The sequence below is a fragment of the Citrus sinensis genome, chromosome 5, assembly GCF_022201045.2.
Source record: "Citrus sinensis cultivar Valencia sweet orange chromosome 5, DVS_A1.0, whole genome shotgun sequence".
Classification (NCBI taxonomy): domain Eukaryota; kingdom Viridiplantae; phylum Streptophyta; class Magnoliopsida; order Sapindales; family Rutaceae; genus Citrus; species Citrus sinensis.
In genome coordinates, this window is record NC_068560.1 from 9,879,417 (window position 1) to 9,898,668 (window position 19,252).

At 33.6% G+C, this 19,252-nt stretch overlaps 2 protein-coding genes across 11 annotated transcripts in view; both read left to right on the forward strand.

Annotated features, from left to right (window-relative positions):
- Window positions 1-19,252, forward strand: part of LOC102609848 (disease resistance protein RGA2-like) — a 144,081-nt gene that overhangs the window by 64,412 nt on the left and 60,417 nt on the right. The window lies entirely within an intron of this gene.
- Window positions 10,422-12,314, forward strand: LOC127902462 (putative disease resistance protein At1g50180). The gene is made up of 2 exons (XM_052441471.1): window positions 10,422-10,996; window positions 11,929-12,314. Exons 1-2 carry the CDS (start codon window positions 10,667-10,669, stop codon window positions 11,941-11,943), a joined length of 345 nt encoding a protein of 114 aa, XP_052297431.1. The 5' UTR covers window positions 10,422-10,666; the 3' UTR covers window positions 11,944-12,314.

Genomic DNA, 19,252 nt, shown 5'->3' on the forward strand with positions numbered 1-19,252 from the left:
AGACTATTAAGCCAACGCTGACCGTTGACCGTTGATTGAAAGTTGACTCGAGTCCTTCCCAAGGTTTTTTGATGTGCCAGATCCATCTGTGCTTTTAGAATCTCCAAATTCTCACTCAATTTATGAGTTATGGAAAATGGTGGTATGATGTCATTTCAAGTTCTACAATTAAAGGGAAGTAAGTTTGACCATTGGAGTATTAAAATGAAGACTCTATTGGGTGCACAGACGTATGGGATGTCATGGAAAAAGGATTTATTGTGCTAGAAAATGAAGCTACTTTAACTGTGGCGCAGAAGGAGAATTTAAAAGACTTGAAGAAGAAAGAGAATAAAGCAAAGTATCTCATCTTTCAATCATTAGAAGAAGATGCTTTTGAAAAGATTGCTGGTACAACCTCCTCAAAAGAAGCATGGGAGAAACTAGAGATCTCTTACAAAGGAGCGGAGCAAGTTAAGAAGGTTCGTCTCCAAACATTATGAGGAGAATTTAAGTCCTTACACATGAAGGCGTCGGAGTCAATTTCTGACTACTTTACTCGGGTTGTGACCGTTTCTAATGAATTAAATAGAAATGGCGAGGAGTTAAAAGAGGTAAGGATCATTGAAAAGATACTTCGATCAGTAGACTTGAAGTTTGACCATATTGTTGTGACAATTGAGGAAACAAGAGATCTAGAGGATATGACGATCGAGCAACTTCAAGAAAGGCTGCAAGCCTATGAAGAAAAACAAAAAAAGAAGCAAGGAATCAAAGAACAACTTCTCAAGATGGAGGTCAATCCAAAGAAAAGAGAAGAAAGCTCCGACAACGGAAGAAGACATATTTATCTCCCATGAAAGCTATACAAATGAGATTCTAAAAAGGTTCAAGATGAATGATTGCAAGCCTATCAGCACGACAATGGAATGCAGAGTCAAGTTATCCAAACATGATGAAGGGGAAGATATAGATCCAACATTCTTTAAAAGTTTGGTCGGAAGCCTATGTTATTTGACATGCACGAGACTAGATATCTTTTATGTTGTTGGACTTGTGAGCCGATACATGAAGAATCCAAAGACCACCCATTTTAAAGTTGCAAAAAGAATCCTTTGCTACATCAAAGCTACAACTAATTTCGACTTGTTATACTCATTTTCTAATGACTACAAGCTTGTTGGATATAATGATAGTGATTGGGGTGGAGATGTAGATGATTGAAAGAGCACAACATGATTTGTGTTCTTCATGGGAGATACTGCTTTCACATGGATGTCAAAGCAGCAACCAATTGTCACGCTATCCACTTGTGAAGCTGAATATGTAGCTGCCACATCAAGTGCTTGTCATGCAATTTGGCTTAGAAATTTGTTGAAGGAGTTGGGTTTGCCACAAGAAGAGCCAACCAAAATTTATGTTGATAACAAATCAGTAATTGCCCTCTCCAAGAATCCAGTCTTTCATGATCGAAGCAAACACATAGACACTCGCTATCATTTCATAAGAGAGTGTATTGAAGAAAAGAAGTGCAAGTCAAGTATGTAAAATAACAAGATCAAGCAGTTGATATCTTCACTAAGCCACTCAAGCAAGAAGACTTCGTAAAATTCAGAAGTTTGCTTGGTGTCACAAGATCAAGTTTAAGGGGGGGTGTTGGATCATAAACTTGATCCAAGATGAATAAATTCAAGCTCAACTCATGGAAGGTTCTATGAGTAGGTATGGTTAGTGAGGTTTGAATTATTTGTGTTAGGTGTGGTAGGTGTGGTTGGTGAAGTAGGTGAGTGGTAGGTTTTAATGGATGGTGAGGATTTGTGTATTAGTTGAATAAATGAATGGTTGTGATTATTTTTGTTTCATGTATAAATACCCCCTCTCCCCTTTGGTTTAAATATCAAGTGAAGTAACAAAATCTCTAAGGTGTAGAGAGTGAAAAACAAGAGTTGTAATTAGTGAGGAGTGTGGTTGATAGAATAGAATAGTGTGTTTTTTTGTGTGTTTTGTTTGTTAATTCTCCAACAATAAGGAGCATTAATGAAATATGTTTAATTAAGTAATAATTTGTTATTTTAGAGTGAAAAATAAGGGTAAATTGTATTCTACCCCATATTAGATTGACAAACTTCAATTTACCCCCTAAAAGTACAAAAACTTCAACTTATCTCCAAATACCATTTTCTTCCCGTTAAATTCAACTATCGAAAGCATAAAATTATAGTCTTACATTCTCTTAACAGTCAACTAACGGATAAGGTAATTTCCATAAAACCCAAATGTAGGGGCAGGCAATGGTTTGGTTTAGAAGTTAGGAACCGAATGGTTTGAAAACAAACGAACCGATTGGTTTATATTTGGTTTAGTTTGAACTGACAAACCGATTGGTTCGCTTCAACTTAATTAAAAATACATTTATTTTAAAATATAAATGCTTAAAATATTTTTTTTTTCATTTTTCAGTTTCCTAATCTAAAAATGTTTCATAACCCTAAATCAACAGCCATCTCTCTCAAGTTCGGCGGAGGCACAACAAGCTCTCTCGGTCTCTCCCTCGCAATCTCATGGTGATTGAATTCTTGTGATGTCTCCACTTTTGTTTCTTGTTCTTGTGTGATCGAATTCTCTCTATACACACATACCCCAGCCTCTTGTTCTTTGGCTTAATGGAGTTTCGTTTCTTTTCTCTCAGTTTCTTTCCTGTTGAATTCTCGTGATGTTTCTATTTTTTTCTTGTTTTTTAGACGTGTTTTCGAAATTGGCATAATGCGAACCAAACCCGAACTGAATTTCAAAATCGAATCAAATTGAACCAAACTGAAATTTTTATGTTCGGTTTGGTTCAATTAAAAAATTTGGTATGCATTCGGTTCTCTTTCTTAAGAACCATTTGGTTTTAGTTCAGTTCGGTTTTGGTCTAGAAAAGAACCGAACCGAACCAAAACAAACCATATACTGGCCACCTTGCTCAAATGTTTCAACAAATTTCAATGCACACTTAAACATGTCAATAAAATTCGCTTTGTACCCAAATTGATAATTTTTATTTTTTAATTAGTTAATTTTTAACTGCAGAAGCATAAAAAATTATTTCTTTTTAAAATAAGAAAAATAATTTTTTTTCTAACTTTTTTCCTTTTTTTATTTTCTAGTTAATTTCTTTATCTGGTTCGGTTCATTTTTCCCTTTTTTATTTCTTACTGTTTTCTGCATGTTCTCCACGCTTCAACTTCGCCAAGCATCATAAGGCCACAATAGCCATGCCAGCAATGGTGCAGCAACGTTAACGCCACTGTTCCAAGTCTTGGCCCATCATCTGCTTTTCAACAAACCTTAGCTTCTTCCCAAATTCATCAATGAACCCCAGAACCAGACTAATCATTAAAATTATTAACAACCATTTGCTTGGATCAATGTATGCTTGGCATGTCTATGGGCTTACTTGTTATGGTCGCTGATGGCCTTGGGCTTGCCTGGAATGGTCGCAACGCGCAGCCATGGGCTTGCTTGGAATGCCCGAACCCAGCTGCCAAGGTTTTGCTAGCGTATCCATGGATTTTGCTGGACATGGCAGTGCGAGGCCATGGGTGTTGCCGGGCAATGGACATGGGTTTTGCTGGGCTGATTTGGAATTAACAGTGGCTATGGAGTTGTTAAGTGTGTGAAAGATAAAAAAAAAACGAACCAAGGAGAAGATGAACAGGGAATAGAACGAAGAAGATGAAGAAAGTAGAAGAGAGGGAAAAAATATTTTGCTTTTTTATAAATTTTCGGATTTTTATTTCAAAATTTATAATTTTTGTTTAAATTTGAGAATCTTAAGGGTAAAATTTTCTTTGTAACTATGTGTAGAAGGAGGTTTTCAGATGGTTTTTGGTTGGGTTAACATGAAATATGCTTGTTTTATGAAATATTATTATTGAGGTTTTGTTTTATTTTCTAAAAAATAGATTAGAGGATGATTTTCATTAATGACATCCATAAAGTTTGAATTAGTTATATTATAGAAAAATAGGGATTTAAATGATATATCTTTCCAACATAAATATATCAGTAACATAAGTTATTCTATAATTAACAGGGGTATTATCGTATTTTAGTGAGTCAATATTGGTTGATAGTTAAATTTAACAGATTTTAGAGAGTAAATTGAAGTTTTTATTTTTATTTTTGAGTAAATTAAAGTATGTCAATCTCATAAGGGGTTAAAATATAATTTACCCAAAAATTAGTGTTAAAATTTTATAGATGAGTGTATATTAAGATGTTCAAAGTATTAGGATATAATGAATATTATCCTCAACCTCAAGAGAAACATATCAATAAAATATACAAAAATAGAATGCATTAGTACATGTCAATAAGAAGACCAATTAGATCATGTCATATTTGTTATGTGGTTATTTTTAAATTAAGAAAAGGAACAATGATGGTTTTACAAAGTTTGAATATAAAATTTATAATCTAAAATTAATGATAACGTGTTATTAAGCTAATAGAGTAAGAAGTCCCAAATGCATGTACATCATATCTTGGTAAAGAAATTGGTTCTACCCAAAATACTTCTTTGTATTGAAATCAATGATGATTGCTTGTTTAAATCATGAAAGTTAAAATAATTTTGTAAATCATTTCATTCTTTAATTTACGGTATAAAAATAAATTAAAAAAATGTTAATTTCTCTCATACTTTTAGGACTCAAAAAATAACAAAAAGTCTTAACATATTTAATGGTTATATATAAATCATCCGTATGTATTTTTCTTGAGAGAAGCTCAATTCGATAGGCAATGCTCCCCATAGTTTTCTTTTCTAATTAGATAAAAGAACAAAAGAAATTGATTACAATAATTCACGGCGAAGTCACCTTGGTCTACCTGATATATATTACAGAGGTAAGCTTCTTTTTAATGCCAAACTAGAATAACAAACTTTAATTTACTTCTTAAAGGGTAAAAACCTCAATTTGTCCTTATATTTGTTCAAAAGATACATTTTGTCTTCTTAATATAAACAAGTTAAATTGATGTTTCACATCTTTTAGAAATAAATTAAAAATTGTTATTCTAAGTAGGAGGTAAATTTCAAATAAAACATGTGTTCATATGATAGATGTGCATTTTACAATAATTAATAAACAAAAAGGGTAGTGATATTTTCACCCTGCAATTTTTGTAAATCCACCCCCACTCCCAAGAAATAATTACAATAAATTCACATAATTTTTTAAAAACTCAAATAAAGAAAATTTTTGGAGATTTAAACTATTATATACAAGAGGATAGGAGTAAACATTTTTCATGCAGTATAAAAAGAATGTGACAACTCCTTTTCTTTCGGTATTTTCGCAACAAAAGCACGCTTAATAACTGATCAAATTATTTCTCCTTTTCTTTGATCGCTTGATTCGCTTCCCCTCTCCTGGAGCTGCTGAACTCCTTTGTTGCTGATGAAGTGAACAGGTGAGGCTTTTCAAATGACCACAATATGTATAAAGACGAACTAATTACACTATCAGTGGCTCAAGGTTACCTTAATGCAGAAGAGGGCAAAGAGATGGAGATTCGATTCGATTCGATAATAGTAGTTTATTTTAATTTTTATTCATTTAATTTCATAGCAGAAATTTTTATTTTCATTTTTTTGTTGAAAATTGGTAAAAACGAACTAAAATGAGATAATTACATTAAAACAATCTTCAATGACTAAAGTAATTTGAAAAAATAAAAATAAAAATAAACAAGCTCAAAATTTACCCCTAATCCGAACATTATCCGAATTCAGCCTAATTGACCCAAATCTAATTGTAATCCAAACTTGACATGACCCGCAAATAATTATAACTCGATCAGATCCAAACTCAACCTGAATTTTTAATTCAATACGATCCAATCCAAATATTCCAACCCCATCAAATTGAAACTTGATCGGGTTGATCCGAACCCGAATTTGCCACTTCCGGAGGAGACCATGACACTAAAAGCTTTGAAATAATCTTTGCGGTTTCTTAATGAAATATTAAAAGTTATGTGCAAAAAGACTGATTTGACCCTAGAATACATGATATATAAATTTCAGACATTATATTCTGTGAAATAAAGTCAAAGTAAACTGGTCGTTTGATTTTTTATTAATTATTTTCCATTAAGACAAAATGACAAATAAACTTTTTTAAAAGTTTAATAAAGTTTGGGCCTAACTCCTTGATTTTTATTTTTTAATTATTTTTCATTTTGTTTTTTACTTGCAACATTAGCTTTAATTATCAATCAGTCTCCAAATCAAAATGACTGAAACCTGTAGCTACAAGCAAAATTCTCAAATTTTGAAATTTCTAACGACTACTTAATAGCTATAAATAGAAAAATCATCTAAAATTAATCCTCCTTCAGAGGCAGATTAAATTCTTAGTAATTTCATATAATTTCATTTCATCAGAACAATTTTTCAAAAGCAATTTTATAAATGGTTGTCGAAAGCTTTATCCCTTAATCATATTTCACGTATTTTCTTTGTAATATGAGGCGCGTCCATAGACCATAGTATGATATTTATTGTAATTAAAATCATTATGGAACTGATTTTATTCTTTTTTCTCAAACAAAGTATCTAACTGCAGATGTAATAAATTACTAATTGCCATCATTTGAGTCGCGCTCTTTGAATTAGATCTTGGAGTTTCAAATGATCAAATGAATTAGTAAGATAATGGCTTTTCGTTCCGAGAGCTATGCTAAGAAAAAGCAGGGATGATCAGAACAAATAGTGTGTTGTGATTGTTTTGTGTGTGTGTGTGTGTGTTTTTTTTTAAGTTTTATTTTGTTTAATTAAGAAGGGTTATGATCTGTTCATTGCAATTGACAGAGATGTTTTCAGTTGCCTAGACTTCGTATTTTCAGTTTTAGTAATACATGTCGTTTTTCACCACATTTGTTTAGTCTCTCCCTTTTAAATCCCCTCACACACAAAAAATTAGGATTTGTATTTTGTAAACTAATATTTTTCATTTTGTTAATGTATTAATTATTATTATCTACATTTATGTGATAGGGCACATGCCACATCAACTAAAATTAAGTTATAAAATTTTGCAGCCCCTGAGCACTCAATGTTTGTAGGCACAAGTTCAAGTCCCACCATTTGTTAGGATTTAAATAAAGAACATTATAACCATGCGTCCAAGAACTTAAAGTTAGCTTAAGTGCATGGATTCGAGTCCTAGTTATTGTTGGAATTCGATTTCCTTTCTAATTAAATTGGGTAAGGGTAAAATTATCTCTCAATTAATAAGGACAAAGTAGATATCTCTCTCGATTTTTCTCCCAATTAAATTAGTTAGAAGTAAAATTATCTCTCGATTAATAAGAGTAGAATAAATATCTCTCTAGTATTATGCAAGGGTAGAAATTTGGGCTGTACCATGTTAGAATTATCAAGGATAGTTTTGATAGAATTCTAATTGTAATATATGAGTGTATAAAAAAAATGAACATCAATGAAAGATGTTTAGGTAAGGACTATCTTGGAATAGAATTTTGATTGTAATATATCAGTATATAAAAAAAAAATTATGAAAAATGTTTAACAAGGACTATTTTGATATTTTTAATGAGTAGTAAAAATTAATGTTAAAATTTGATAAACGAGTGTATAGTAAGATGTTCAAAGTATTAGAACATATATAAATAATCCTAGCTCTAATAAAATTTTGCTACATAATTAGTTTATCCCTTAAAGAAACATATCAAAAAAATATACAAAAACACAATGCATGATTACATGTCAATCACAAATGAAAGCAATTAAGATAAAGAATATGATTTATTTTATTTTATTTTAGTTATTTTTTTAATTATTTTTTGTTTCTTTTGAAACAAGACCAATTAGATCATGCAAGAAGTAATTTTTTTTAAAAATAAAAAAGGAGAAATGATGAAACCCACGTCCAAAGATGCCGTTGTCGCGGAGGCCTAGATCTCACTACACCCCATCCCCTTCTACCATATTTTATAATTGAAGAGGCCATTATTGAATTGAAAAATTATGATTCAAAAATCCAAAAATAGAAAAAGAAAAGCAATTGTTGGAAACACACTCGGAGTTTGAAATTGACATGAGAAAAGAGTTTATTCATCAACCTCATACGTTAAAGATGCAACGAGTTTCAGATTATGTGCCAAATTCCTAACGTGTGGGAATTTAAAGATGTTACTACAAAACATGTGTTCGTCGGTGGAGTAGAATCAGGGAAATTGAAGATGCTACTACAACCACTAACGTGTGGGTGGGGATAAGCATAACTTTTTTCATCAAATGCCAAATCCCCCCAGGTGGAGAGTGGGGACTCCTTCGCATAAATGTTGATAAAATTTTGATTATGATGTTATTAGAAATTAGGAAAAACCTGTGGTGTAACTGTGGTACCGTGTTATAGTTGCATCCAGCCGTTGGAAACTAGTGGACCCTATTGTCCAAGTTCATAATATTGATTTTTGATGATAACAAACAAAATTAAGAATGATTAATCTTTTAAGCTCAAATTTTTTATATTCTTTTTAAATAAATCATTATTTTCACATTATAAATGTTTTATATTTAATGGAAAAATGATTTTATGAAATTGATTGTTTTTATTCTCTTTAAATAAATCATTATTTTTACATTATAAATGTTTTATATTTAATGGAAAAATGATTTTATGAAATTGATTGTTTTTATTCTTTTTAAATAAATCATTATTTTCACATTATAAATGTTTCATATTTAATGGAAAAATGATTTTATGAAATTGGTTGTTTTTCAAAGTTTATGGTTTAATTAAAAGAATTTTGAAAACTTTGAAATAAACAAGTATTGCTTGAAATTTTGGAGGACTTATTTGAAAAATGTCATAGCATTTTTGGCTATATCAGAATTTCAGAAAGTTTTGGGATTAACAAAGCATTACTTAGAAATTCTGAAATTGGACCTATTTGTAAATTTTCATAACTTTTTGGGCCGTAATATAGTTTTGTAAAGTTTTGGGGTCAAACTGTAATTTCAGAAAATAGTGCACTGTACAGGTTACTGTAGCATCCGGCTTACCGGATATAAAAAACCAGAAAACCGGATACGGGATAGTAAGCATCTGGAACGCAAACGGCTTATTGGATTTCATAACCGGCAAGCCGGTTAGGCAAAATTCAAATTTTTGCCTTAATGGTAACATAAATCCGGCTTACCGGATTCTATAAACGGCAAACTGGATACGCCCAGAATGTGCATAACGGCTAGTTTTTGAGTTCAAACTATATAAACTCAAAACGAATTCATTTTTGGTAATCCAAGAAAGCAAGAACAAGTGCACACAACATATATTGAGCTTCAATTTCGTGAATCATCATTCATTAAATCATCTTTGTTTTGAAATTTGTATATCCACTCTTAAAGAGAGTTTGATTGTTGTATTTTTCATTTCTCATTAAATTGTGAGAGTACAAGTGTGAGAAACACTTGGAGTGAAGAGATTGGAGAGATAATCTCTTGTTGTAAAGGTTCATTGACACCTTGAAGTCAATTGTAAACGTTTGAAGCCTTGGAAATGCTTGGATAGTGAAATCCTCAAGCCCGGTGTGCTTGGAGGCGTGGACATAGGCGGGGATTGCCGAACCACGTAAAAATGCTTGAGTTTGCTTTCTCTTCCCTTACTCATTTATTATTGTGCTTTCATTGAATTTATTGTTTTCGAATTTATTAAGGCATTAGATTGGATTTGTGTGTGGTTTGCTTTGCTTAATTTTTAAAATCTCAATTCACCCCCCCTCTTGGATTGCCTAGTTAGTATTTCACCTATCCATGCAAGTGTATCCAACGGCTGGATGCAACTATGGTAAGGTACCACAGTTGCACCGTAGCCGGACCCTAAAAATTAAGATATTATCTCTCTACATATTTTTGCACGAAATAATATGCAAATATAATATTTTAGTTTATTATTAATAGTTTTACAATAATAAAAATCATTTTGATAGACTGGAAAATGTCGTATTCGCAATTTATTTTGTACGGTCGTCTGCGAGAAAGAATATATCTATATATATATATATTGGAACATGTATTTAAGATTTAGCTAGTGTGAAGTTGGGAAACCTTTTTTTTTTTTAACCCAAGCTAAAAATATTTCAATAAATTTTGATCATGGAGACTAATAAGATTTTTTTAGTTATATTTATTAATTTTTTAGGGACTGACATGAATATTAATAATTTTATTGAGATTATTAAAAAAAAATGTGCTATTTTACATCTATGACTTTTCCAATCTTTTTTTCTTTCGTTATTTATTCCTTTGTGAATTTTAGTTAATGCTTGATATTATTTTTTTGCTCATTTTTTAAAGCAGTAATTAAATCTGAACCCTTACAGTAGAAGATTATGAAAAAGTAAAGACACAAAAATCATAAAAATCAGTAGTAGGTCCAAATTTGTGCTATTTTCATACATAATTTGAGAATATTTATAATTACGCATCACAACTAGTGGAGTAGAATCAGGGAAATTAAACATTCTACAATCATTGACGTGTGGGTTGGGGATAAGCATAAACCTTTTCTATGCAGTATAAAAGAATGCAATAACTCCTTTTCTTTCAGCATCTTCGCAACAAAAGCACATCTAATAACTCTTCAGAATTCTCGTCTTCTTTGTCAGAATGGTTGATGCGATCGTTTCCTCTCTCCTGGTGCAGCTGAGCTCTGTTGCGGCTGATGAAGTGAAACAACAGGTGAGGCTTGTGACTGGTGTCGAGGAAGAAGTGAAAAAGCTCACCCGCAATCTTCGAGCCATTCGAGTTGTGCTGGAAGATGCAGAGAAAAGGCAAATGCAGCGCGACAATGCTGTTACTTTTTGGCTGGATCAGTTCAAAGACGCATCTTATGACATGGAAGACGTGTTGGAGGAGTGGACCACTGCAAGGCTCAAATTGCAGATTGAGGGCGTTGATGATGACAATGCTCTTGCTCTTGCTCCTTATAAGAAGAAGGTACGTTCCTTCTTTTGTGCTCTATCAAACTGCTTTGGTAGTTTCAAAAAACTCAGTCTTCGTCATGACATTGCCGTCAAGATTAGAGAAATCAATAAAACGCTGGATGATATTACCTCTCAAAAAGATAGGTTTAAATTTGCTGAGAATGTGAGTAACAATGTCAAGAAGCCAGAGCGAGTGCGAACCACCTCCTTGATTGATGAGGGAGAGGTTTTCGGTAGAGTTGATGCGAAAAATGAGCTCTTAAGCAAGTTGTTGTGTGAAAGTAGTGAACAATAACAAGGCCTTCATGTCATCTCACTAGTTGGGTTAGGGGGTATAGGTAAAACCACTCTTGCACAACTGGCCTATAATAATGATGAGGTGAAAAGAAATTTTGAAAAAGTTATATGGGTGTGTGTATCAGACACTTTTAAGGAGATTAGGGTCGCCAAAGCAATCATTGAAGGTCTAGGCGTGTCAGCTTCTGGTTTAAGCGAATTCGAATCTCTTATGAAACAGATTCAGGAATATATTACGGGGAAGAAATTTTTTCTTGTTTTAGATGATGTGTGGGATGGAGATTACAAAAAATGGGACCCATTCTTTTCTTGTCTAAAGAATGGCCACCATGAAAGTAAAATTCTAATTACCACACGTGATAGGTCAGTTGCACTACAGTTGGGATCAATAGATATTATCCCTGTCAAGGAGTTGGGTGAAGGGGAATGTTGGTTATTGTTTAAGCAGATAGCATTTCTACGTAGGTCCTTTGAGGATTGTGACTTGGTAGATTGCGTACCCTTTTAATTTATGATAGAAGTGATTTCAATCTGTCTCTTAGTAGCTGTTAGAGTGCAATTTATGCACTAGTTTTGCATTATTTACTTCCCTTAATATCAATGTTTTGCACTTAATAATAGTGATTTACTTGTGTTTTACTTTTGTAGGTGCAATTCTATTGATTGATGATAAAATTGAGCTATAAGATGATGTTTAAGGATGATTATTCTCTTGGAGAAATTATGAGCGTCAGAAGAACTTTGTTGATAAGGCGTGGGCGCGTGCTGTCAACTGCGGACCTGCAGTTTTTAGTTTAACGTGTTTTGTATTTTTGGTTATTTTTGTAATTACGAATTTAATATTTCAGATATTAGGATTTTATTTTAAATAGAATTCTAAAAGAGAAGAGAGAGAAAGTATTTAAGGGAGGAATCTATTGTGAAAAAGGGGGAATTTTGGATTGGAGAAAAAGAAAGAAACCCTAGATCTAATTTTTCTCTTCTCTCTATGAAGAGCTAAACCTATTTTTCTGGTTGAAGGATAACGAAGCTTTGATTCATCACTACTGTGAGATCTTTCTTATGCTTTAATTGTTTTATTACTTTTTGGGTATTTGTTTATTCTCTGAATTAGTTTTATGATTATGTTTGTTAATTAGGTAATTGGCCACTATTTAATTATCAACTTAATCTATTGTCAATTAAAGGATTCATCGTATGAAGAATTTAATGTTTGTGACAAATAACATAGCAGAGAGTTGTGTTGTGAGAATAAACAATCTAATTTAAATGAATCATCATATGTGTTGATTAGGATTTGGGTCTCTCTGGTTTTTCAGGCTGTCAATTGATTAAATCCTATGATCGTATCTAGGGTTGTCTATTGATTAGGGAAATATCCAACGGTCGTACCTTGGTTATCAACTAATTAAGGAGAGATTGGCTATTAGAGGGTCTCAGTAGCTATAACCGGTCTATTCATAAGTAATAATAATATATATTTGAATCAATGATCAGTAGTCGAATCAAGCTGAGTTAATTCCTTCAACCAGAGCTTTCTCCAATTTGAATTACAACTTTAATTTGCATTCTTGTTATTTTAATTTGATTTTTATTATTGTCAACAATTCCCCCATTTTACGTTTTACGTTTCAAAAGGATTTAAATAATTACCGATCTCTGTGGACACGACCCTGCTCAATCACTATACACAATTTATTTAGAGTAGGAATTTATTTTTGTTGGCTTCGACACCCATCAAATTTTGGCGCCGTTGCCGGGGATTGGTGTCATTTATTTAATCCTTTTTACGTTTTACTTGGTGTATGGTTCGTTCTTCTCGTACAGGTACACTTTCGTTTGATCCTGAAATTGAGAAGACAGCTCGCCAGCTGAGACAGCAGACGAAGCGAGCTAAGCAACGATCCTCGTCGCCTTTGCTTTCTGAAACAGATACAGTGCCTGATTTAGTTGAATCATCTAGCGATTCAGAAGAACAAGTGATGGATAGACCTGCACCTGTAGAAAGAACTCTTAGAGAGTTAGCTGAACCAGACTTGAATCAACAACCACTCTGCATTCAATATGTAGACTTGGAGGTAAATTTTGAATTAAAGTCTGGTCTTATTCATTTATTACCCAAGTTTCATGGTTTTGCAGGTGAAGATCCTCATAAACATCTTAAGGAGTTTCATGTTGTGTGTTCAAGTATGAGACCACAAGGTGTGACTGAAGAGCAGATTAAGCTGCATGCTTTTCCGTTCTCTGTAGATGGGCTAGCTAAAGATTGGTTGTACTACTTGCCTCCTGGATCAATTACAACGTGGAATGGTTTGAAGAAGCAGTTCCTTGAGAAGTACTTTCCGGCTTCAAGAGCTGCCAACATCAGAAAAGATATTTGTGGGATCAGACAACTTCCTGGGGAGACTTTATATGAGTATTGGGAGCGATTCAAACAATTGTGTGCCAGCTGTCCTCAGCATCAAATTTCTGATCAACTTCTTATTCAATATTTTTACGAAGGACTGTCATTGATGGATAGGAGTATGATAGATGCTGCTAGTGGAGGCGTGTTGGTGAACAAGACCCCTACTCAAGCAAGGGAGTTGATATCAAATATGGCTGCCAATGCACAACAATTTAGCAGCAGGCAAGAGCTCACTTCAAGGAAGGTGAATGAGGTAAATATTTCTTCTGTTGAACAACGTTTAGATAAACTTACTTCTCTTGTGGAAAAGTTTGTTGTAGGTAATGTGCAGCAGGTGAAGACTTGTGGTATATGTTACAATATGGGTCATTCAACTGATATGTGTCCTACACTTCAAGAAGAACCCATTGAACAAGCCAATGCAGTTGGAGGATTTCCAGGCATGCCTCAGAGGAGGTATGATCCTTATGCACAAACATACAATCCGGGATGGAAGGATCATCCCAACTTCAGCTATGGAGTTAGGCCGTCAGGATTCCCACAACAGTATCCACCAAGACAACCAGCACCTCCACAGTCAAACTCCAAGTCAGGTATATCTCTTGAAGAAATTGTTAAATCACTTGCGACTAACACTCAACAATTTCAGCAGGCAACTACAGCAAGCATTCAGAACTTGGAGAACCAAATGAGTCAATTGGCGACTACAGTGAGCCGTCTGGAGTCTCAAGTATTAGGGAGATTGCCTTCACAATCTGAGGTGAATCCAAAGCAAAACGTTAGTGCTGTCATCCTTAGAAGTGGGACGGAGTTGCAAGAGCCTAGTAAGAAAGTGACAAAGCATGTAGAAGATGAGCTTGAGAAGAATGAATTAATGCCTCAATCTCAAGATGCACAACCCACCAAAGCGAAATCCCTACCTATTGTGATACCTCCTCCTTTTCCAAGCCGATTTGCAAAATCCAAGAAGGAGGAACAAGAGAAAGACATCCTTAAGACATTTCGCAAGGTTGAGGTAAATATTCCTTTATTAGATGCTATAAAACAAATACCTCGATATGCTAAAGTCCTTAAGGAACTGTGCACCTCCAAGAGAAAATTAAGAGGAGATGAAAAAGTTCACATGGGGGAGAATGTTTCAGCAGTTCTCCAAAAGAAACTACCTCCTAAGTGCGAGGATCCAGGTATGTTTACTATCCCTTGTAAAATTGGTAGTGTTAGAGTTGAAAAGGCTTTGTTAGATCTAGGAGCTTCTATTAATGTCATGCCTCGTTCCATTTATTCATCTTTGAATATTGGTCCATTAAAAGAAACTGGTGTGATAATTCAACTAGCTGACAGGTCTAATGCATATCCTGATGGGGTATTAGAAGATGTCTTAGTACAAGTTAATGAGTTGGTTTTTCCTGCTGATTTTTATGTACTTGATATGGAAGATGATAACTCCTCTAATTCTGTCTCAATTTTACTAGGAAGACCTTTTCTTAAGACTGCTAGGACTAAAATGGATATACATAAAGGGACTCTCACTATGGAGTTTGATGGAGAGGTTATAGAATTCAATATGAATGATGCCATGAAATATCCTAGTGAGGAACATTCGGTATTTTCTGTGGATGTTATTAACCTTATAGCGCAGGAAATTTTTTACAAGGAAAAGACGAAGACATTTCATGATAGAATGATTTTGAGAAAGGAGTTCTCTGTTGGTCAAAAAGTTCTTCTTTTTCATTCTAAACTTAAACTTTTTCCGGGTAAATTACGTTCTTGTTGGGTTGGACCTTTTATTGTTACTAATGTTTTTCCTCATGGTGCAGTTGAGATTCGGAGCCCGACCTCTGACAGAGTTCTTAAGGTTAATGGTCATCGCTTAAAACCTTTTTATGAAGGTTTTTCGGTGAATATTGTGGAGGATGTGGCTCTCGAAAGTCCAAATTATGGAGATTGATGCATAAATGTGTCTAGCCAAAGACATAAAACAAAGGCGCTTTTTGGGAGGCAACCCAAGTGATTTATTTATTTTGGTTTTTGTTATATCTTCTTTTAATTTTGATTCAAATTTTTTTAAATAATGTGTTTGCTTATTTTGGTCAGAAGAAAATTTTTGATAAGGCGTGCCCACGTCTTAACTAATAAGTACTTCTGTAATTTTTAAAGTAAAATAGTTTTAAGGCGTGCCCACGTGCTTATTAGAAAAGTACTTCTGAAATTTTTAGTGTCTCAAAGTGATTCATCACTAAAAAAAAAAAAAAAAAAAATTAATTTTAATTGATTTTATTTCATTTCATTTTATTTATTTATTTCTTTTGTTCTTTCTTTTATATATATATATATATATTTATTTAAAAAAAATCAAAAAAAAAATCATTGTTAAAAAAAAAAAAATTTATTGTTCACAAAATCCCTAATTTTCCAGAAATTGTTTTCTTCTCCAGCCGTTTGCAGCACGCCAGCAGCAAACCAGCCAGCCGGAGAATGCAGCATCAGTCGCGCGCAACGCAAGCACCAGCAACGAGCACGCCCCGCAACGCAACTCAGAACCAGCTCTCGCGCGCAACAGTCCCGCAGCAACACAGCCACGCAGCAGCTCTCGCGCGCAACGCAGCCACGCAGACAGCATCCTGCACGCAACCAGCAGTGCGCAACCAGCCCCAAGCCGCGCAGCAAGCTCCAGCCGAGCACGCAACGCAACAAGCGTCACCAGCGCGCAGCAACAGCCGCAGCACGCAGATCCAGCGTCACCAGTTCGCAGCATCAGTCCCATCCGCGCGCAACTGAACCACCAGCCGTGTACCCGCAAGCTCCAGTCGAGCAGCAATAGTCCGCAACCAGCCTACGACCTGCATTCCAGCCGCGTGAATCGAAATCCGTGACAAGATGGAGCAGAATTTGGCCGCATACTTCAAGAGTGTGGGATTTATCCCACCATTCCCGCCAAGCCCATAGACGTTATGAGGATCAAAGCTCACAATTCAGGGAAGTTTTTGCCTTTAATCTTTTATCCTTACGCTTTAATTTTTATGTGAGCTTTGATTATCTTACATTGGGGACAATGTAAGTTATTGGTGTGGGGGAGGGATTTTTGCATTATTGATGCCTGGAATTATTATTTTCACTCTACTCATCTATTTTCATTCTACTCATCCTTAAATGATTTTGGAGTTAGTATGCTTCATATATTATTATTTTTCTTTTCTTTTCTTTCTCATTACTTTTTTCCCATCTATCTCAAATTATTTACATCTATTTTTATTCTATCATACTCTCTCATCACTCACATTTTATCTTTCACTTTTCATATTACTACATACATCTTTCTCACTTCTTATCATTTTTACCTTTCCTTCACTCATACCTTCTTCCCATTCTACACCACTATTGATGGTTGATTCATTTGAAGAGTGTACATGATTTGATGGCAAATTTACCAACTTTGTGAGGATTTGAGCCTATGAGCAACCACTTTGCTCTAATTATTTTTATTATGTGAATATCAATCTTAGTTTGTTTATTCTAGAACTTGCTTTGTTATGCATGTTGAAGCCACATTACGGGATTTTTTTCATTAAAATGATAAGGGCAAACCATTTACCATTTTTCTATTCTTGCATTTTCTTTTTTTTTTCTCTACCCGAAGACCTTGATTTACTATCTTTGTTTGAGCCTTAACCATTACCCATCTAATTCTCTCCGTCTACTTAACCATTTTTCTTCTTTTTGAGCCTCAATTTAAGGAGATTTTTGGACTCATTGTGTAGATATATTTTGTATATATTTTGTTGCTCTTTCTACCTTGTATTAAAGTTTCTCAATTAGATCAACAAGCATTATGCTTGAATTAAATTGTGCAAGGTTCATTTCTTTTGTTTGATTCAAAAAAAAAAAAGGAAAAAGAGAAAAAAAAATAGAAAAAGAAAAATCGAAAAAAAAAATCAAAAAAATAAGAGAAAAAGAAGAAAAAAAAATGTTTACATTCGTGGTGACTTGAGTAGAAATAAGCATTTTGATATCATAAGTTCATTCAATGAGTTCATTCTTCTCATTTTGATCTTTTTTTCTTTCATAGACCTTTCTTTTTCATTTAACCTATTTAACCCCATTACAACCCTTTTAAGACCCTTAGATTTTTGCATTTTATTCATGTTTTGTGGATTGAGATGTGATATATGAGCAAGCTTATGGTAATAGCATTCTTTGATTTGATTTGAGTGCATAAATGATACCCTAAACACTTTGAGTGCATGGAGTGAAGTCATTGAGAGGGTTATTAAATCTTGTTGCACTTGAATTTTGAATGGATCTTCTTGGTGGTTGAATGTTCTTATTCTATCTTATGAGATTCTATGCTTTAAAAATCCTTGTCTCTCGAATGTTGATCGACTTAATTTCTTGAGGTATGCTTGCTTAAAATTGTTTTTGGATGAGTTGAGATGAGAATTTAGTGGAGATTTGAGATTAGTCTTGAGTTATATGCTTGAGGACAAGCATCATCTTGGTGTGGGGGAATTTGTTAGAGTGCAATTTATGCACTAGTTTTGCATTATTTACTTCCCTTAATATCAATGTTTTGCACTTAATAATAGTGATTTACTTGTGTTTTACTTTTGTAGGTGCAATTCTATTGATTGATGATAAAATTGAGCTATAAGATGATGTTTAAGGATGATTGTTCTCTTGGAGAAATTATGAGCGTCAGAAGAACTTTGTTGATAAGGCGTGGGCGCGTGCTGTCAACTGCGGACCTGCAGTTTTTAGTTTAACGTGTTTTGTATTTTTGGTTATTTTTGTAATTACGAATTTAATATTTCAGATATTAGGATTTTATTTTAAATAGAATTCTAAAAGAGAAGAGAGAGAAAGTATTTAAGGGAGGAATCTATTGTGAAAAAGGGGGAATTTTGGATTGGAGAAAAAGAAAGAAACCCTAGATCTAATTTTTCTCTTCTCTCTATGAAGAGCTAAACCTATTTTTCTGGTTGAAGGATAACGAAGCTTTGATTCATCACTACTGTGAGATCTTTCTTATGCTTTAATTGTTTTATTACTTTTTGGGTATTTGTTTATTCTCTGAATTAGTTTTATGATTATGTTTGTTAATTAGGTAATTGGCCACTATTTAATTATCAACTTAATCTATTGTCAATTAAAGGATTCATCGTATGAAGAATTTAATGTTTGTGACAAATAACATAGCAGAGAGTTGTGTTGTGAGAATAAACAATCTAATTTAAATGAATCATCATATGTGTTGATTAGGATTTGGGTCTCTCTGGTTTTTCAGGCTGTCAATTGATTAAATCCTATGATCGTATCTAGGGTTGTCTATTGATTAGGGAAATATCCAACGGTCGTACCTTGGTTATCAACTAATTAAGGAGAGATTGGCTATTAGAGGGTCTCAGTAGCTATAACCGGTCTATTCATAAGTAATAATAATATATATTTGAATCAATGATCAGTAGTCGAATCAAGCTGAGTTAATTCCTTCAACCAGAGCTTTCTCCAATTTGAATTACAACTTTAATTTGCATTCTTGTTATTTTAATTTGATTTTTATTATTGTCA

Coding starts and splice junctions, on each gene's coding strand:
- LOC127902462 (XM_052441471.1), top strand. CDS start 10,667: ATGGTTGATGCGATCGTTTCCTCTCTCCTGGTGCAGCTGAGCTCTGTT.